General features: G+C 35.1%; 1 protein-coding gene and 1 pseudogene across 1 annotated transcript; one reads left to right on the top strand and one right to left on the bottom strand.

Annotated features, from left to right (window-relative positions):
- Nucleotides 1-9396: 9396 nt before the first annotated feature.
- LOC123819364 lies at nt 9397-11041 on the top strand (annotated as a pseudogene).
- Nucleotides 11042-21208: 10167 nt separating this feature from the next.
- Nucleotides 21209-21866, bottom strand: LOC123819365 (NKG2-A/NKG2-B type II integral membrane protein-like). Its single transcript, XM_045839692.1, has 2 exons — nt 21683-21866; nt 21209-21306 (listed from the first exon to the last, which is right to left on the bottom strand). Exons 1-2 carry the CDS (start codon nt 21864-21866, stop codon nt 21209-21211), a joined length of 282 nt encoding a protein of 93 aa, XP_045695648.1.
- Nucleotides 21867-22759: the final 893 nt, after the last annotated feature.

Genomic DNA, 22759 nt, shown 5'->3' on the forward strand with positions numbered 1-22759 from the left:
TTTTAGATTCTACGTATGAGATCATACAGTATTTGATGACTATAGCTTTAAAGTATAGCTTGAAATCAGGAAGAGTGATACCCCTGATTTGTTCTTTTTCCTCAGATGTATTTGACTATTCAAGGTCTTTTGTGGTTGCATGTAAGTAGATGTGTTTTTATTTCTACTTCAGTAAAATATGCCATTGGTATCTTGATAAAAGTTTCATTGAATCTATAGATGGTTTTGGGTAATGTTGGAAATTTAACAATATTAATACTTCTAATACATAAACATATTTATTGCTGTCTTCTATTTCTTTCATCAATATCTTATAGTTTTCTGGATAGAGATCTTTCTTTTCTTATTGTGCAATTACAGTTGTCCCAATTTTCCTCCCATTATTCTCCCTGCCCTACCCATCCCTACCTTCCATGCTCAATCCTCTTCCCCTCCTGTGTCTTTGTCCATGGGTCCTTTATACATGTTCCTTGATGACCCACCCCCTACTTTGCCCCATTATCTGGCTCCCTCCTCCCTTCTGGTTACTGTCAGTTTGTTCTTTATTTCAGTGTGTCTGTTTCTATTTTGCTCATTTCTTTGTTTTGTTGATTATGTTCTACTTATAGGTGAACTTATATGGTATTTGTCTTTCTTAACCTGCCTTATCTCACTGAGCATAATGCTCTCCAGTTCCATCCATGCTGTTGCAAAGGGTAGGAGCTCCTCTTTCCTTCTGTTGCATAGTATTCCATTGTGCAAATGTGTCACAGTTGTTTGATCCACTCATTTACTGATGGGCACTTAGGCTGCTTCTAGCATTTGACTACTGTAAATCGTGCTGCTGTGAACATTTGGGTGCATAGATTCTTTTGAATTGGTGTTTCAGGATTCTTAGGGTATAATCCCAGCAGTAGAATTCCTAGGTCAAAAGGCAGTTTCATTTTTAGATTTTTGATGAAATTCCATACAGTTTTCCACAGTGGCAAATCTTTCCACTCTGCATTCCCACCAACAGTGCACTAGGGTTTCTTTTTCTCCACAGCCTTGTCAGCATTTGTTGTTTGTTGATTTGGTTATGATGGTCATTCTGACTGGTGTGAAGTGATATGTCATTGTGGTTTTAATTTGCATTTCTCTGATGGCTAGTGATGCTGAGCATCCTTTCATATGTCTCTGGGCCGCCTGTATGTCCTCCTTGGAGAAGGGTCTGTTCAGATCCTTTGCTCACTTTTTAATTGAATTGTTTGTCCTGGTGTGGAGTTGTGTGAGTTCTTGTTTTATTGCCTGAATTAAATGCATTCCTAGTATTTTGTTGTTCTGGATTTTATTGTAAATGGAATTAATTAATTTTTTGTCAGATTTGTTGTTAATGTATAGAAATGATACTGATTTTGTTGAGATATGTCACTTCTATGAACATATTTCTTTTTATCATGATAAATGATGAATTTTGTCAAATGTTTTTATGCATATATTGTGGTAATCATATAGTTTTTTATTCATTTTATTAATGTAATGTATCACATTGATTAATTTGTCTATGTTAAACCATACTTGCATCCCAGGTATAAGTCCCATTTGATTATGATGAATGATCCTTTCAATTCACTGCTGAATTGGGTTTGTCAGTATTTTATGGAGAATTTTTGCTTCAAAATTTATCAGCAATATTGGATTGTAGTATTCTATTCTAATATACCTTTTTACGGTTTTGGTTTCAAGATAATGCTGACCTCATAAAATGAATTTGGGAATGTTCACTCCTCTTCAATTTTTTGGAAGAGTTTGATAAGAGTTGGTATTAATTTTCTTTTAAAAGTTTGGTGAAATTTTCCTGTGAAGCCATATGGTCCTGGGCTTAATTTCATTTGGCAGTTTTTGACTACTGATTCAATCTCCTTACCAGTAATTGGTCTATTCAGATTTTCTATTTCTTTCTGATTAAGTCTTGGTAAGTAGTATGTTTCTAAAATATTTCCATTTCCTCTAAGTCTTCCAGTTTGTTGGCATATAATTGTTCATCATAGCCTTGTATGACCTTTTGAATATCTTGGTTTGTTATACTGTCTTATTTTTTATTCATAATTTTATTGATTCAGGTCTTATCTCTTTTTTACTTGGTTAATCTAATTAGGGGTTTGTCAACTTTATTTTTTTCAAAGAACCAACTCTTAGTTTGGTTAATGTACTCCATTGATTTTCCATTCTTTCTTTCTTTCTTTATTAATTTATTTATTTATATTCTAAACGTTATTTCCTTTCTTCTACTGGTTTTGCATTCAGTTTGTTTCTTCTGATTTCTTAAGGCATAAGATAGGTTGCTTATTTGGGACATTTCTCACTTCATTGATATCAATTTCCCTCTTAAAATGCTTTTGTTCTTGTATGTTGTGTTTCCAGTTTCATTTGTCTCTAGAAACATTATATTTTTATAAATTAAATTAAAAATCTTTCTTCATTACATTATAGAATTATACCAATTAAGTCATTTATTAATAATATCAAATAATGTGTTTCTCACTTAAGTTGTCTTTATAAAATTGATACACTTATTCTTATAGTCACTCACATTGGTGTACCCAATTAAATAATATTATATGAGGTTGTAACAAATAGCAATCTCAATAAATTAAGTACATATTGCAGGAATTGACTTCATTTTATAAAATTTACTACAAAAGCATTTTTCAAGCTCTGATAACATCAGTAGTGAAAAATACCATTACAAATATAGCAGTACTAGAGATTTGTATCCTAAGTGAAATAAGCCAGTAAGAAAAAGACAAATACCATATGACTTCACTTATATATGAGACCTAATGAACCAAAAATAACAAGCAAACAAACAAAAAATCCCAAACAAAATAAACTAATGAACAAAAAATAAATAGAGGCCTGGATACAAAGGATAAACTGACAGCTGTCAGAGGGGAAGGGGTTTAAGGCCCTGGATGAGAAAAGGTGAAGGGATTAGCCACAGAACATATGGGCATAACCCACAGACACAGACAACAGTGTGGTGATGGCCAGAGGGAATGGGGGCCGGTGCCAGATGGAAGTGGGAGGGGGTGAATGGGACATAAATAATAGTGTAAACTATAAACATAAAGTCAAAAAAGAAAATGATAATTGTTATTATCATTATTCCTCTTTATTCCTTAGAGCATAAGATTCACATTCCCAATGAGAGACATCAGATAGATGGCTTTTAAACATTGTGTTCACATAATTCAGCAGTGAAAATTTAAAAACAGCAGATAAATGCAATATATATGTATAAAATGCACCGATGGCACATTGGAATGAAGAGAGTTGGGAAGAAAAATGTCTGCTGTATGATTTCATTTATATGAGGTTCAAAAACAAGTGAAGAGAATCTAAAATACTCAAAGTCAGCCCAGTGGGTGAGAGGTGAGGGAGAAGAGGCAGTGAGAGAATGGACACTCAGGAGCAGGGCTGTGGAGGACTGCCCACTGCATTTTGTCATCTGGTTTGCAATCACATGATTCCATTCCTTGTGTAATCAGTCTGCTCAATTACAATATGGTTAGTGTTCTTGATATAACAAAATTAAATAACAAAGTTACTGTTAGAAATCAAGCATATATAGAAGCACAGTGTTTTATGAAAAGCAAATATGCATTACTGGTATGCAATAAAATAAAATATTATCAAGTCAAATGATGAAACAATATACTGACTTTAAATAGCTACAAATATTCACAAATTGTAGATGAATTCTACACATACAATATCGACTGACACAAGCCTCTAGTAAAATGTAGAAAGTGTGATATCTTACCCTTTCTTCTTCATTTTTTATATCAAGCAGGCTAGCATTCTTAGAAACACAGGCCATCAAACTCTCATTCCATGTTTTCTATTCAGTGCTGATGTAATATCAGTTGTTGGAATATGTAAACCACTCTGGTGGACAACAATCACAAGGGTATGCTGAAGAATGATTGTGAATTACTATCCAATAACAAGTTGAAGTTTAAAAATGAAAATTAACTTACATAATTGCACATGTATAAACATATATGTACATAATATATCTAAGCATCCTCACAGGCTGGTACATATAATGCAAAACACACTCATATACACACAAACAGAAGAGTAACCTACTCTCCCCCTAATTTATGTACCCTTATAAAACAAACACACAACAAAAATATCCACTCTATGCATGTCCAAAAGTCAATGAATGAAATCGCTTCTTAAGAAGAGTAAAATTACATATCTCCATCATATCATAATAGTGGGAAGTTTGGGCCAATTGGCAATAGGGGGTATGGTGATTTTAAATGAATATTTCCTTATATAGTTGAATAAGAAAGAACACTCTTCTAAATCATTACTGGTGAACAGTTATATCCCATTTTATAATTCATGTTCCTCCAAAAACATCTAGTAACATTTTTGCCTAGGCTAAGGTAGACACAAAATATAAACTGTGCAAGTATCAGAACTTTGAAAATTATATACCTTTTTGGACTTTGTTCTCAGGAAAGAATGTTTCTGCTCCAGTATTATAGCAGCTACACAAGTTAAAGTAACTCTTAAAAAATTAACCCAAATAAATCATAATACTTTGAGATGTGGTATATTGTTTAGGATTAGAATAATATGGAATACAATTTATTTCACCAAGGAAAGTTAATAAAGTAATAACTTTTCAGAAGAAAATATTTTAAAAGTCTATAGGGATTTCTACAAAACTCCAAAGAAAGTAATTCTGTGAGCATCCTGATTGCCAGTGTTTTGAATTATGCATCTGATAGGTTTGCTATGTCTTCATCACTTAGTGTATTTTTTCTGGAGCTTTGATCTGTTCTTTCATTTGGGTCATTTTTTTTTTTTGTCTCAGTGTGCCTGTTACATAGTAAGGGGCTGAGCCTTAGGTATTTGCCAGAGCGGGGCAACCCCCTTTACTGTGTTGTGGTGCTGTATGTGGGGGAGGGGTCTGAGCGGGAACAGTGCTGCTTGCTGTCAGCTCTTGGCTGGCTTTCAGTAACTTCCTCCTCTACCCACAAGCAAATTGGGCCCTTCTGGTGCTGATTCCCAGGTGGATGGGTTTGTGTACGTTCTAGGGCCCTGTGGGTCTCTCCAACAAAATCTCCTGTAAGGCTGGGAGTTTCTCCCACAGCCTCAGCCCCCACAGGTGTTTTCAGTCAGAGGCTTTGAGGCTTTATTTCCCCACACTGGAACCCTGGGTTGTGTGGTCTGTCTCACTCCTCAGTTACTCCTTGTTCATCTGCTTGCAAATATGGTACCACCCACTCCACCAGCTGCCACCTTGCCTGCTGTGAGTCCATTCTGGCTGGCTGCCTATCTCTGCCCACCTCTCCTATTGGTCTGGATGAATGTGTCTTCTTTAGCTCCTTGGTTGTTAGATTTCCATACAGTTTGATTTTCTGTCAGTTCTGGTTGTTTTTTTTTTAAATGTTTTTTTTGTCCTGTTGGTTGTGCAAGGAGGTACAGTGTATCTACCTATGCCTCTATCTTGGCCAGAAGTCTTCTTCTTATTCTTAAATAAGGCCTTTTAACATTTCCATTTAAACATTTAACATTTCCATTTTAACAAGGCCTTATTACATTTCCTGTAATAATGGTTTGGTGATGATGAACTACTTAGCTTACCTTGTGTGGGAATCACTTTATCTGTCCTTCCATTCTAAATAACAGCTTTGCTGGATACAATAATGTAGGTTGTAGGTGCTTGCTTTTCATCACTTTGAATACTTTTTGCCAGTCCCTTCTTGCCTGCAAAGTTCCTTTTGAGAAATCAACTGACTGTCTTTTGGTACCTCTTTTGTAGGTAACTTTCTGCTTTAATCTTGCTGCTTTTAGTCTCTTTTTATCGTTAACACTTTATCGTTTGACATTTTAATTGTTATGTGTTTTGGTGTGGTCCTATTAGAATCTAACTAATTTGGGACTCTCTGTGCATCCTGGACTTGTATGTCTATTTTCTTCACTAAATTAAGGAAGATTTTTCCCTTTTTTTTTCAAATAAGTTTACAGTTTTCTGCTCTTCCTCTTCTTCTTCTGGCATCCCCATGATTTGATGTTGCCATATTTAGAGATGTCCCTGAAGTTTCTTATAATATCCTTGTTTTTTTTTTAATTCTTATTTCTTCTTTCTGTTCTGGTTAAATGCTTCTTTCTTCCTTATCTTCCAAATTGTTTATCTGAATGCAAACTTCCTTCACTTCACTGTTGATTCTCTATAGATTTTTCTTTATTTCACTTGGTGTAGCCTTCACTTCTTTCTTTATGTTGTTGCCTTACTCAATGAGTCTTTGAGTATCCTGATAACCTGTGTTTTGAACTCTGTATCTGGTAGATTGGCTATTTCCAATTCATTTATTTGTTTTTCTGGGGTATTGTATTGTTCTTCAATTTGGGCCATATTTCTTTGTCTCCTCAGTTTGGCAGCCTCCTATGCTTGTTTCTGTGTATTAGGTAGAGCTTCTTTGATTCCCAGTCTTAGTGCACCTGTTAAGTTGTATGAGATGGAGCCTTAGGTAATCACCAGGGTGGGGCAACCCCCTTCACTATTTTGTGGCTGTTTGTGGCAGGGGGAGAGTTTGGAGAGGGAAACTGTTGCTGACTGGCTTCTGGAGATTTGTCCCACACTCACCCTCTTTCCAGTCACTCCACCCACTTCTCGTATGCAACTGGCACCCTTCTAGCTGTTGCCCTGATGGTGAATTCCAGAGTGGGTGGGTTTGCTTAACTTCTAAGTTATTGCTGGTTCTTTTTGTGGACTCTCCTGAAAATGCAGCCATTTCTTTTGCTGCCCCAACCCCTACCGATTTTTACAGCCAGTCTTCCTGGCTCTGGAACCCTGGGCTGTGAACTCTGGCCAGGGCCTGGGATTGTTCACTCCCATGTGGTACCTCCTGATTTTCATCTACCACATGTGAATGTGGGACTGCCTGTTCTGTCCCCACCTCCTCCTCTCAGTGCCACACAGCATCTCCTTACCTCTCCATCTGTGTCTGCAACTTTGCCTCTCCTACCCATTTGGATGAAAGTGGCTTCTTTAAATCCTTTGTTGTTGGACTACCATAGAGTTTGATTTTCTGACAGTTCTGGGTGTTATTTGTTTTGAGGTTTTGTTGTAATTCTTCTTGTGGTTTCAAGAAGGAGGTGAAGCATGTTTAACCATGCCTCAAATAAAAATGGAAATCTATAATTTGGTATTTTAAATTGAGTAATAATTTCTCTCATGAAATAATATTTCTATTAATTTGTTAATTAATTTAGTTGAAATACAAGGACACATATCTGGCAGTATTGAAGTGATGTGAGAAACACTGTGGCTCTGCAGTGCATGTGGATATGTTATATTCTGACCTCTGGCATTTCCATAACTCCCGCAGGGGGTCATAACTGCTGGTATACTACTCTTTTTGGTGCATGTTTTTATGGCTGTTATTGTAGATTAGATTATTTTTGGTGAATCTAAATTTCATTCCTCTGACCACTCTGAGAATATACTATGCAAGAAATTAATAAAGTTAGCCACGTGACTTGTTTTGATACTATAATGTGATTATAAAAGTAACAGTTTGTGAGTTCTCAGTACAGTTACTAAGAAACAGATCTCTGCTACACCTGCTGAAAGTTGCTAAGAACTGCTCTGAGATGGTCACATACCAGCCAGGCCACTGTTCAGAAAATAAAAGATGTAACAATGATCAGAACTGAATCTGTGGTCAGGAGCTAAGCCCAGACTATATCAAATGAAAGCCAACCAAGCCACAAATGGGTAAATGAGAAATAAATAAATAAAATAAAATGCTTGTTTTAAAGTTTCAGTGCAACAGGGTTGTTTATAACACAACTTCAGCAATTAAATATAGCTACAACATACATATGATATGAAATTTAGAATATTCACATATTTCCTTATATGAATATAAGGAATAAATATAGAGAATAGGAATACAATATATTCAAGAGATGAATGTATAGGATCTATTAATAATTTTCAAGTAATAAGCATGTATAGGATCTCTTCTACATATATTTGAATTATAATAAAATATTTGTTAAGATTGTGAAATTACTAAATACGAAATATGAAATTGAAATTTCGACCCACATTCCTTCGAAAACTAACTACTTGATTCACATGGGTATTTTATTCTTTTAATTTTTATTTTCTTCATTGTTTAATATTTTATTTTTTCCATCAAAGTATTTTTCTAAGTATAGTAATTAAGAACATCAACAGAAAGAGAGAATTTAACAAAACAAGGTACCTTCCAAAATAACTGAAATTCAGTACAGAAAAAAACAGACATGTAAATAATATGAATGACACTATTACCCAATGAAACCACCAGTCTCTACCAGGAAAAAAAAAAGGCTCTAATCATTGATAGCATTACACCGAAGTAGAATCAGAAGAAATCTGTCCGTTCCTTTCTTTGAGCAAGTGGGGCATCCTCACATGGTTATTCTATAGAAAACCTAGGGGTTTTGTATAGTAACATTGAGTGCCAATTAAGAATTATTATTCTCAGCTCCAAATTTATCTTTATTGACTCTTCTGAGATAATGGCACCAGATCCCATAACCTTTTTCTCCCTATTAGATGGGTTGATATTTTTTCACTAAAGGACAATGGACAGAAAGGACACCTCTTCCTAGTTTCATGGTGCTTTCTTGCCTTCGGTTACAGAGGTGTGATTGACAGAGCTGCATGGGTGCTGACGTTCTTGTGGTATTCACCCTGCAGCAAGTTTGGTGGCTAGTCACAGCTATAGTTCCTCCAGCCTCTTCCTGCTGAGGTTTTTGCAGGGAGGTCTTTCTGCCTTCCAGTCCTAGTGTGAGATCCATCCTCACTAATATCAGCCTGAAGGCTGGGAATGCTCTCTCCTAGAGTCGTCCAGTGAATGCGTCTGCTGTTAAGAGTTCTGTAGTGACACTGTCTGCCATGAAGTCTGAAACCCATCTCTGAGGAAATAGACCGAGCTCACATATGTTTCTTTTTTTTGGTATTCTTATTTAACCTATGGCAAATTTTGTAACTTTCTTCTATCCCTCTCTGTAGACTATCCCCAACAAATAGTTAATAATTCTTTAAATCAAACTTTCCTTGCTTTCTCTCTCCTCACTCAACTAACTTATACAGCTTGCCACCATAGGGTGTTCAACATTAGAACTAGGTCAAATAAATTAAATTAAAAATGTGTGTAAAATTATTCATGTTATTATAGACTTAAAATAACAGTCTTGATATTATAATTCAAAATTTATTCATGATTTATTTTAATTAATAGCAGAGGCTTTAGAATATTTAATATGTGCCTGGATATATATATTTTTTAAATTAACATAAATATAGATATTAACATAATTTTACAATACCAAAGGTGAAGATTCAGATAAACCATGGACTTTAGGTGACTATGATGTGTCAGTGTAGACTCATATGCAATAGCAAATGTACCACTCTGGTGAGTGATGTCGATAATGGGGATGCTCTGCATGCAGGGGGAATATGGGAAATACTTTCCTCTTAATTTTGTTATGAAAAAAACTGGTCTCAAAATAATATGTTAAAAAAAGTTCCACAAAGATAATAGCAGTGTTTTTGAAGAAACTACAAATGTGTATTTCAGAAATAATGAGAGTATGATTGTACTGAATTTAGGTGAGCTCAAGTGCCTGGTGTTTACAAACATGGTTTTGTTTCTATACAGGATGCAGAAGAGACCTTGTGTTTGTAAAAACTTGCACATACACAATTATTGTCCAGCATTGATGTTACTGAGAATCTGAAATGCAAAGATAATAAATCATTAACTGGGTAATATGTAGTTTCATATTTTAATTAATAAACAATTTGAGTTACATACTAAATGGAAATATTTCTTATAATATTTTTCTACAAAATCATTTAAATAGTTTATTCATATAATTGTTCACACATTGCTTTTAATTTTTAAAGTTAATTCCTGATTTAGAAAGCATGAAAGAATAAAACATGTGAGTTCTGAAAAAACTTACAACTTGGAAGAGAAAGTTGAGCCATTTGTCCACACCCAAGAATTATTATTGTTTCTGCAGGAACATAATTCTGTAGGAAGAATTATTATTGTTTCCAATCCATAGAAGTGTATTAAAAATGATAAAAAATTCTATGAAAAAAAATTTCATGAGAAATTAAGTAAAAGCTGGTGCACTAATTTGAATTGGTAAAAACAAATAAAGCTGGCCTGCAGTGGAGGAGGAGGTGATGGCTTACTAAACTGCATAGCCCACCAACATCTGATGACATTATTAGTAAATCAACCACCTCTTACACTCAAATAAGGGGTGGTAGCCCCACCCAGCTAGCCCACCATATCCAACAACCAGAAGAACAAACAACATTCTGTGGAAATATAAAGGACTTTGAACAATGTGGAACACCTCAGATTCACCTGAATTGTGGCAACAGCTGCAACAGAAGTATCCTAACCAACTAGCCAAAGAAACAGATAAGTCCCTTAAACAGTTTGGATCTCTCCCCACCACCCTCTGTGAACAGTGTGAAGGGAAAATACAGTAGATTTCTTAGTGGCTGAGTTCAGAGTATCACCTACCAACTTTGCAATGGTCCAAAGGCCAGCTGCTGAGAAAGAGAGCTTGTTGCTCTGGAGGGGCGCCAGTTTCAAGTATCTGGTGGGGTTCCTGAGGAGATCTCAAAAGACAGGAATCTTGTGTGCTAGGAAAGCCAAACTCAACCTCAAGTGCATGTGCAGGATGAGGGAATTACAGAGGATGACCTCTGTCTTATTCATGAGAGAGTTCTCTGTTAGGCAATTTGAAGCTGATATTATGGATATTAATGAATATTTTAAATTTGCAGAATGATAATTCATAGGCAAAGATGTGCAATAGCATAGAAACCAAAGCTAAAAATGCAGGGGTGTATGTCCAACAAGCTAACCAGCAACCATCAAGGGCACCAGAGTATCAGAAAAAGTATTTTGCATGTTGCTTTGATATACACAAGCCATTAAAGAAATACAGAAATCTAGAACATAGCTAGCATTGAAGAATAGAACAAAACTCTTAACTTTTATATTTTATTTTTTATTATTATTTTATTTTATTTTATTTTACTTTATTTTCCTTTTAAAGATTCTGTTCATTTATTTTTACAGAAAGAAGGCAGGAGGAAAGAAAGAGAAACATCTATTGATTGTCTCTCCAATGCTTGACTGGGGACTGATCCTGCAACAACACAGGCATGTGTCCTGATGGGGAATTGAAGCCATGACATTTCCCTTTGTGGAACGACACCCAAACAACTGAGCCACACTAGTCAATGGAATCTTTATATTTGAAATAACTGTATCATAAGTGTTTTTCCTCTGTTTTTTTTATCTGTATGTTGAGACATTTGAATGAAGTTTGTTTTATTATTTTTTCTTTTAAAAATATTTATTTATTTATGTATTTATTTATTTATTTTTAGACACAGGGAAAGGGAGTGGGAAGGAGAAGGAGAGAAATAGTGTGTGGTTGCCTCTCATGTACCACCCACCTGACTGGGAATTGAACTGGAGACCCTTTGGTTCACAGGCCAGTGCTGAATTCACTGAGCCACATCAGCCAGGGCACCAAGTTTCTTTTTTTTCCCCCTGTAATTTATTTATTTATTTATTTATTTATTTATCATTATTTTTTTTATTTGAAATTAAGAACAAACTGACAATAACCAGAAGGGAGATGGGAGGGGATAAAGGCAGGGAAAGGGGGAAGGGTTTTCAGGAACATCTATAAAGGACACATGGACAAAACCAAACGGGAGTAGGATCAAGGGTGGGAAGTGGGGATGGCTGGGGTAGGGGATGTTGGGGGTGGGAATGGAGACAACTGTAATTGAACAACAATGAAAAATGTGAAAAAAAGTACAATAGAGATGATAACCCTTAAAAATCAATAAAATATACTTAAAAATGAATGCATTTGTTTTATATTTATGAAATATGTAATTGGTATTCTAACAGGGATTACATTGAATCCAAAAATTGCTTTGCATAGTATGGGCATTTTGATGATGCTAATTCTTTAATCCATGAACATGGTATATGCTTCCAATTTTGGGTCTTCCTTAATTTCCTTTTCAGTGTTTTATAGATTTTTTAGTACAGATCTTTCACCTCCTTGGCTAGGTTTGTTCCTAGGTACTTTATTTTTATTGTTGCTACAAAATGGGATTTTTTTTCTAATTTCTGTTTTTGATATTTTCCTGTTGGTGTACAAAAATGCCTTCGATGTCTGAATATTGACTTTGTATGCTGCTGTTTTGCCAAATCACTTGTTAGGTAGAATAGTTTTTGGTGGAATCTACACTGTTTTCTGTGTTCACTATTATGTCATCTGCAAACAATGACAATTTTACTTCTTCCTTTTCAATTTGGATGACTTTTTTTCTTTTTCTTATCTGATCATTGTGGCTAGGACTTCCAAGACCATGTTGAATACAAGTGGTGAAAGAGAACACTCTTGTCTTGTTCTTTTTTTTTAAGATTTTATTTATTTATTTTTAGAGAGGGAAGGGAGGGAGATAGACAGAGAGAGAGAGAAACGTCAATGTGCGGTTGCTGGGGGTTATGGCCTGCAACCCAGACATGTACCCTGGCTGGGAATCGAACCTGGGACACTTTGGTTCCCAGCCCATCCTCAATCCACTGAGCTATGACAGCCAGGGCTCTTGTCTTGTTCTTGATCTTAGTGGGCAAGCTTTTCATTCTTGCCCATTGAGTATGTATGATATTGGCTGTAGGTTTCTCTGATATTGGCCTTTACTATGTAGAGGTATGCTCCCTATACTCCCACTTTGCTGAGTGTTTTTATCAGAAATACGTGCTATTCCTTATTGAGTGCTTTTTTGCATCTAGTAATGAGTTCATGTGATTTTTTTGTCTTTTGTTTTGTTTATATGCTGTATTATGTTTATTGATTTACAAATATTGTACTATCTTAAATTGCTGGGATGAATCACAATACCTGATATTAAACTATATTACAAGGCCACTGTAATCAAAACAGTCTGGTACTGGCATAAGGACAAATGCATTGATCAGTGGAACAAATTAGAGAGCCCAGAAATAAACCCATGTCTCTATGGCCAATTAATATATAACAAAGGAGGCAGAAGCATAAAATGGAGTGAAAATAGTCTCTTCAAAAAATGGTATTGGGAGATCTGAACAGCTGCATGCAAAAAAAATGAAACTTGACCACCAACTTACATCATACACAAAAATAAAATCGAGGTGGATAAAATACTTACGTATAAGTCATGTATCATAAAAGTCCTACAGGAGAACATTCACAGGAAAACTTCAGATATTACATGCTGAAATATTTTCCCTGATATGTCCCTAGAGCAAGAGATACAAAGGAAAGAATAAACAAATGGGACTACATCAAATTAAAATGCTTCTGCACAGTTAAAGGAAATATCAGAAAAATGAAAAAGGAACCAAGTATATGGGAAAATATATTTGTCAATGATAACTTGGAAAACTGTTTGATCTCCAAAATATATAAAGAACTTATATAACTCAATATCAGGAAGATAAAAAATCCATTTAAAAATTGGCAAAGTATATGAACAGACACTTCTCCAAGGAGGACATACAGATGGTCCAGAAACATATGAAAGAATGCTCAACATCACTAGCCATCAGAGAGATGTAAATTAAAACCACAATGAGATACAACCTCACACCTGTCAGAAAGACCATCATAAACAAATCAACAAACAAGTGCTAGAGACATTGTGGAGAAAAGGGAACCCTAGTGCACTGTAGGTGAGAACGCAGACAGGGGCAGCCACTGTGGAAAGTAGTGTGGAATTTCCTCAAAAAATAAAAGCAGAACTGCATTTTGATCCAGTGATACCATTGCTGAGATAATACACTAAGAATCCTGAAACACCATTTCAAAAGAACTTATGAACCCCAATGTTCACAGTAGCACTATTTACAATAGCAAGCTGCTGGAAACAGCCTAAGTTCCCATCAGTAAATGAGTGGATCAAAAAACCGTGTTACATATACACAGTGGAATACTATGCAGCAGAAAGGAAGAAGGGACTCCTACCCATTGCAAACGGCATGGATGGAACTGGAGACCATTATGCTAAGTGAAATAAGCCAGGGAGTAAAAGGCAAATACCATATGATCTCACCCATAAGTAGAACTTAATCAACAAAACAAACAAGTGAGCAAAACATAATCAGAGACATTGAAATAACCAGAGAAGTGGGAGATGGGGTGGCAGGATAACATGGGAAAGAAGGGGTAGGGTTGTCAAGGAACATGTATAAAGGACCCATTTAAATATCATTGGTTGTCAAGTAATATATGCATAAACAAGGAGAATCCTAGTAATTGAACCTAAAAATAAAATAATAACAAGAATTTAAAAAAACTGAGTAAGCACACTTCAAAAGAGATGATTCTACAGTAGTAGTTTACTGACGTTACAAAAGTATAAATCTAATAAGCATGTAGGAGAATGTTAACAGGGACTTCCGGCTAGGAATGAGGCATAGGCACACTGTGCCTCCTCCCACAGCCAAAATAAGAACAACAATGTAGAAACAAAATAACAACCAGAAATGACAGAAAATTGAACTGTATGGAAGTCCAACAACCAAGGTGTTAAAATAGACACATTAATCCAGACTAGTGAGAAGGGTGGAGTCAGGCGGCTGGGGGAAGAGGGGTATCGGCAAAAAGAGTGGTGGCTTGCAGACCCTGGGCACACAAGACAGCAGCGGGCAGACCCAGCAAGGCAGTGGATTGTGGAGGGGCACTGATGCTCAAGGGGGCTGGCTGACCAGGGGTTCACACATTTGTGTGCAGATAAATCAGGCAAAACTGGGGACCGAGACAGACCATGCAACCCAGGGTTCCAGCTCAGGGAAATAAAGCCTCAAAACACTGATTGAAAACACCCATGGGGGTTGAGGTGCAGGGAGAGACTCCCAGCCTCACAGGAGAGTTTGTTAGAGAGACCCACAGGGTCTTAGAACATACACAAGCCCACCCACACGAGAATCAGCACCAGAAGGGCCACTTCACTTGGGGGAAGTGGTGGAAGGGACTGAAATTTGGCACAGAGCAGAGCAAGTGCCTTTGTTCCCTCTCTGACCTGTGCCCCACAAACAGCATCACAACCTAGCAACTGGGTTGACCCGCCCTGGTGAACACCTAAGGCTCTGCCCCTTATATGTAGCAGGTATACCCAGACAAAAAACAAAAAGGCCCAAAAAAGAAGACCAGATCAAAGCTCCAGAACAAATACAACCTAAGTGATGAAGAGATAGCCAACCTATCAGATGCACAGTTCAAAGCACTGATGATCATGATGATCACAGAACTGATTGATTTTGGTCGCAAATTAGATGAAAAAATGAAGGCTACACTAAGTGAAATGAAGGAAAATGCACAGGTAAGTAATAGTGATGGGAAGAAAACTGGGACTCAAATCAATGGAGTGGACCACAAGGAAGAAAGGAACAACCAAACAGAAAAGAATGAAGCAATAAGAATTCAAAAAAATGAGGAGAGGCTTAGGAACCTTCAGGACATCTTTAAATGTTCCAACATCCGAATTATACAGGTACCATAAGAAGAAGAGGAAGAGCAACAAGTGAAAAAGTTATTTGAACAAATAATAAAGGAGAACTTCCCCAAGCTGGCAAAGGAAATAGACATCTAGGAAGCTCAGAGAGTCCTAAAGAAGTTGGACCCAAGGAGGAACACACCAAGGCACATCATAATTACATTAACCAAGATTAAAATGAAGGAGAGAATGCTAGAAGCAGCAAGAGATAAGGAAATAGTAACCTACAAAAGAGTTCTCATCAGACTGTCAGCTGATTTCTCAAAAGAGACCTTGCAGGCAAGAAGGGGCTGGAAAGAAGGATTCCAAGTCATGAAAGGCAAGGACCTACATTCAAGATTGCTCTAACCAGCAAAGCTTTCATTTAGAATGGAAGGGCAGATAAACTGCTTCTCAGATAAGGTCAAGTTAAAGGAGTTCACCATCACCAAACCCTTATTTTATGAAATGTTAAAGGGACTTACCTATGAAAAAGAGGATAAAAAACATGTATAGTAAAATGACAGCAAACACACAATTATTAACAACAACACTTAAAATGAAAACAAAAACAAACTAAGCAAACAACTAGAACAGGAACAGAACCACAGAAATGGAGATCACATAGAGAGTTAGCAACAGGGTAGTGGGAGGAGGAGAGAGGGGGAAAAGGTACAGAGAATAAGTAGCCTAGATGGTAGACAGAAAATAGGGGGAGGGCAAGAATAGTATGGAAAATGTAGAAGCTAAAGAATTTATGACGCATGGACATGAACTAAAGGGTGGGAATGTGGGGTGGAGAGGGTGTACAGGGTGGAGGGGAATGAATGGTGGAAAATGGACCAACTGCAATAGCATAATCAATAAACTATATTTAAAAATGATGTTAAAATATATAGACCCATGTATATAAAGTTGTTTATGTAGAAAAGATCATGTGCTATAAATTATGCTGCATCAACTAGGTAATGATGTAGAAAAGTGTGAACTTGACCTCTACCACACAGCATCACAAACACAGCATCACAAAAATATACATTCCCAAAGTATTATAGACCTAAATGTAAAAGTCCATCAACAAAGAAAAAAGATAAACCATAAAGAATAATGAGGTAGATTATCTTCATGAACGTTGACTAACTTGTGAAATATGTCCAAAATAACCACCAACACCCAAAACGAGATATTGGAACATGATAACTTTGATAAGTCCTGGTCATTGAAAGACTCCAATATGAGAAGAAAAATGTAATTAACCAAGAAAGCCATTTGCATATCAGAAATTCAAAAAAGAATCATATCTAAAATATAACTACTTCTAAGAATGAAAATAACAGTTAATATACTGGAGAAATGGTCAAGAGACATGAATGGGCACTTCTCATTCTCACAGTACTGAAATTCATAATGAACGGTGCTCTGAAAGGTGTGTTCAATTAATCAATATGAGGAAAATACCTATTAAAGTCATAATGATGTTTTATATAATGATCAGAGCTGATGGCACTAAAATTTCTGGCAGTACTAGCTTTGGATCATGAAACTATTGGATACAATGTGTATTTACATAACAAAGTAGAAAGTGCAAGGATAATTTACATACACATATATTTTTGACCCTGCAATTTCAGTCTGATGCAAAAAGGCAATGCATTTTAATTAAATGCATATATCCTTATAACAACTACATTTATAAATTATTATTATTATATTTTTACAAACACAACACTTATAGCATATCAATTTATATATTATATGTATTGTATATAAATTATTTTAAATATGATATATTATTTGGACAAAAGACATACACAAGGATTTTAATCAAATAATTATTCATAACAACCACATATTAATAACATCTCTATTCTGAGCAGAATAGATTAAAGAATGACCGATATGTACAATATATCAGTGAGAATTAACAAAATCAGGTACACTTGATAATATGGATTATGTGAAAAACTATCATGTGGGAGTTTATGGAGACATGTAAGATGCATAACGAATGATACACATTATATAAAATTCAAAATTAGACAAAGATAATTTGTGATATAAAATATCAGAACAGTGGTTAAGTGAGGAGAGAGGAGAAGTGCGCAGGAACAGGATGGCAACACCTATTTCATGACCAATTTCTATCTGCAACACGCACAATCACATTTGTAGTTTCTATAATGCATGTAAAATTAAGTAGCAAAGTTTAGAAAAAAGCATTTATAGAAGCATGATTATCTGTGAAAATCAAGAACTGAAAATTATCAAATGTACATTAATGACATAAATATAAATCAAATATAATATCCAAACAATAAAACATTAACAGTCTTTATAATAAACTACAGATATACACAAAAAATTAATTCTATAAAAGTATAAAATAAAATAATCTTTTAAGTAAAATGTTAGAAACATTAAAAATCTTACCATTTCTTCTTCATTATCTATATAGAGCAGGTTAGAGCTCTTAGAAGCACAGGCCACCAAACTCTCATTTCGTGTTTTTCCTTCAGTGCTGATGTAATAGCAGTTGTTGGAATATGTAAACCACCCCAGTGGACATTGACCACAATGATATGCTAATGGAAGATTATGTATTGTCACCCAAGAACAATGTGAATTTTAAAATGAAAATTAATTTCAGTATTTGCATGGATATAGACAAATTAGTGCACAATTTATGTATAGACCCTCACAGACTGGCATATATAAAGCATAATTCACTCATACACACTCACACACACTCACAGAGAAGGGTCAGCCCCTCACTCCCTCACTTATGTGCCCATATTAAGCAAACACACAAACAAAAATATCCATTTTCTATATGTCCTGAATGTCAATGAATGAAACCACATTTTTATAATACCAAAATTATCTTATAATACCAATTGGCAACAATGAACATGATGTATTTAAATGAATATTTCCTCATATTTTTGCATAAGAAATATACCCTTCTTACTGATTATTTATGTACATTTATTGCATGGTATCATAATTTATATTCCCCCACCAAAAAAAAACCCTATAAATTTTGACTGTGTTAGAGACAAGGTAGGAGCTGTATTGATATGGGAACATAGAAAAAAATTAGGTACCTTTCTGGTTCCCTGTATGGTTCTCTGCTGTAACTGTCGGTTTCACTGTTAAATAATATATAATTTATATTATGTACAAGAAAGAAGAATTATTCTGCACCAGTATTACATTAATTATGTAAAAGAAGTAAATTGCTAGAAAAAGAAGTAATGATTATAAAAAAGTAATATTGATCTACATGAATCATACTACTTTTGTTTCTTAGTTTGAAATGTGGTATATTTTCTGGGAATAAAATGACCTAGAATAAAATTGATTTTACCAAGAAAAATTAATGAAGCCATGATAATTTGGGGGATAATATTTCCAAAGCCTTGAGAATCAAACTTCACCATCTTAGTTTTGGTCTAATCAATAAGAAGAATTTATTTTTATTTCTCAATGACGTATCCTAAAGAAAGTCTTGAATTATTATACAAGTGTGTGTGTATGTGTGTGTGTGTATGGATATATATGGGATATGTACATATATATATATACACATATTTATAAATTACTCTCTAAAATTTTTCTGATATTTATACCTTGGACAAATTTTGTACAGAGTAAAATTTTGTTCTTAGTCTATAGGCATACTTTAAAATGAGACTTTATAATATTATGATGTGTTTAGAAGCTCTGATGAACATAAAAATAATGAATTTTTAACTGAACACAATTTGAATTAAAAAAGGAAAAATTATCCTACATATATGCATAGGTATATACACATATCAGCACAGAATCTGTGCACACTTACAGGATAATACATATAAAACAAAAAGCATCCATATATGCATCATGCAGGAAGGTCATCTCTCATCTCCTATTGTTTGTGACCACATTCAAAAGCAAATAAAAAATATATCCATTTTCTAATGCCTAGGACATCAATGAATGCAACCACTTCTTATGTAGGATAGTAATGTTATTTGTTCATCTTTTAGAGCCATAGGACATATAAACAAATTGGTCTCAAAGGGTGAGTGATTTTACTTCATTCACTTATTTTTTATCCTAATATGAGGATATGCTTATTGATTGTAAGGAGAGAGGAAGGGAGAGAAAGAGAGAGAAAAACAGTGATTTGAGAGAGAAATATTGATGAGTTGCCTCTCATACATGCCATGAACAGGTATCGAACATGAAACCTGGGATGAGCCTTGACCAGGGATCAAACCTGCAATCTTTTGGAGTATGGGATGACAGTCAAATCAGCTGAGTCACTGAGGCAGACCTGGATATGGTAATTTTAAATATATACTACTTCATATTGCATGAGAAAAAATCACTCTCCTATAATCATTGTTTATGAACATTTATTGCTAATTTCATCATTTATATTCTTCCTCACAAATTATATCTGTGCCTTCTCGAAAACAGAGAAAATATAAACTGTACTAAAAACAGAACTTTGAAAATCATAATGTGTCTTTTTCTGTCCTTGCTACTGTGGACAAATTGCTCCTCTCCAGTTTTACAGTACCTAGAAAACATTACAGTGATTCTTAAAATAAAAATTAACACTGATAGAATTAAAACGAGGAGCTCCTACTCTTTGCAACAGCATGGGTGCAGCTGGAAAGTATTATGCTAAGTGAAATAAGCCAGGTGGTGAAAGACAAATACCATCTGATCTCACCTTTGACAGGAACCTAAACAACAAAATAAAGAAACAAGCAAAATATAACTAAAGACTTTGAAATAAAGAACAGACTGACAGAGTTCAGAGGGGAGAGGAGAGGGAATTTCAGGGGAATTTCAGGGTTTACAGGAACAAGTATAAAGGACACATGGATAAAAACTAGGGGAGAGAGGAAATGGGAGGGAGGAGGGGAGGGCTGGGTGGGTGGGTTGGGATAGGAGTAAAAGAGAAAATTGTACTGCAACAATGATTTAAATAAAGTTAATAAAAAGAAAACTATCAAATCTGAAATAAATACATAAAGGAGTTTCATATTCACCCATAGCTTAGTGTTGACTGTATAATATTGAGTCTTAATACCCAGTAATGTGTGTTACAGTAGAGTGCTTTACAAATATTGTCTAATAAAAACAAACCAAGTTTAAAAAAAACATCAAATTTTAGTTTCTTAGTTTAAAATTTGGTATATTGTTTAGGAGCAGCAAAATCTGAAATAAAATTGGTTTCCCCAAGGAAAATTAATAAAATAATGTAGATTTAGGGGAGGAATATTTCAAAACACTTTGGATCACACTGTGCCATTCCTAAAAATATTGGTTTAACCAATCTCAAGAATTAATTTGTATTTATCAATAAGGTCTTTTAGATTGCTAATGCATATATTTGAATAATGAAATCAAAATATACAAATAGATATAAAAATCTCTCTATGATCATTCTCTTATTTATTCATATGACAAATTCACAACTTTCCACATTTACCTAAATGCTTACTTTAAAAGCAGAGCTCTATTCCACAATATATTAACATGTTTAGAGAATCATTCAAGTGAGAAGTTCTCTTAGAATATTTCAAAAACTTACTTACACAGAATCATTCTTACTAAAGTGTACATCAAGGTAAAGCAGATGACTCCCAGGATCCCAGCAATGAGCTTTTCTGGTGGGGATGGTGAATCTGCAGCAAGAGAAAAACAAATGGAGACATTGGTTGGACAGATTTCAGAGAGAACCCAAATGCACAGGGATCCATATAAATAAACTTGGACCACCCCCAAACCAAGTCTTCCACTGCAATCTTCCCCCCAGGTTACAGCACTTTTTGTCAGGAAATACAATCCTCACTGAGTTTCTGGTCAAAGACAGCACCTTACAACGATGTCTGAATAAATCACTGCTCAGATTTCATATTAAGACACTGTTTTGCAACTTAAAGCTCTGGCCTTCACAAATGAAAAAATATGTCAGCTAAGTCCCTAGTCTTTCCCTCACACGTCTTCACGCCAACTGCACATCCCAGAACAGTTATACTGTGTGTCTGTTAAATGTGTCACCTGTGCAGTGGTTCTTGTTATTCCCTGGAAGATCTTGTAAAGCATTTCCATACTCGATTTCCACAGAGGACAGGTGCTGTTCTGTTTGTAAAATGAAACTTTTCACACCCTTGTCTTTCCTTTGCTGTCTCCTGGAGTCCTTAGCCAGATTCAGTTCTGACTCGTTTTCTCTCTGAAGATCCATCTCTGCAGCTGAGTAATGTCAGGGGTGGTGCTTGTGATGAAAGTACTTCAGTGTTAATACGTGATGTTCACATATCACTGACAGGATCCCTAGGAGAGTCAGCGTGGGTGGAGTGTAAGAGAAGAAACAGTACTCACTTTGCATTTGACCAACATGAAGTCTTGTTTTCATTTACTTAGAGCTTCAACTCAGTGATTCTGAAGAATAATGGTTTTTAAAATGATATACTATGTTTGACATGATATTATTGGTTGAAGCAGTGAAAAGTAACAAGAATAAAGTAGTTCATCATAATATCTTTATAAAGTCAGATTCCACTGAAATATTTTAACATTGTTAGAATAACAGTGAAAACTAAAATACTGTATGAAAAAAATGCACCAATTTTAATGACATTTCTAAATCCACTCACGTTTAAAGACTGAGTGATCTAAAGTCGGAGGAATAGTAGTGTTAGCATATATGGTGATTAACTGCAATAAATTAATGTAATTTTGTCACTTAACAATTATTGGGTGAAAGGAGAGAAGAGGTGCTATCAAATATTTTATTTTGAATAATTGTACAGTCCTGAGAGATCAGTTAAATTTTAATGAAATTCTTTATATGTTGAAATGTTACATGATACACTAAAGTTACCCAAAGCTCAATAAATAATAAAAGCAATAGGACATTAAAGGATATTCAACACACTTTCCACCAGTAACTTGTAATTTATTTAATGGTTAAACATGAAAACACACAAAACGATAAATAAACGTGTTGTAGATCATTTACAGAGAAACCTGTTGCTTCAAATGTCCAGAAAGACCCCTCACCTGTCACACTCTGTGAAGGCAGCTGTGGTGCACAGTAAAATGTAATAAATCAGGAAATGCAATTTAATAATTCGG

This window comes from Phyllostomus hastatus, unplaced genomic scaffold (assembly GCF_019186645.2).
Source record: "Phyllostomus hastatus isolate PE091 unplaced genomic scaffold, TTU_PhHast_1.1 phas_contig_308, whole genome shotgun sequence".
In the NCBI taxonomy this organism is placed as follows: Eukaryota; Metazoa; Chordata; class Mammalia; order Chiroptera; family Phyllostomidae; genus Phyllostomus; species Phyllostomus hastatus.

Coding starts and splice junctions, on each gene's coding strand:
- LOC123819365 (XM_045839692.1), bottom strand. CDS start 21,866: ATGGATCTTCAGAGAGAAAACGAGTCAGAACTGAATCTGGCTAAGGAC. Junction 21,307..21,682: donor TAACAAGAACCACTGCACAG/GTGACACATTTA, acceptor CTCTTGCTGCAG/ATTCACCATCCCCACCAGAA.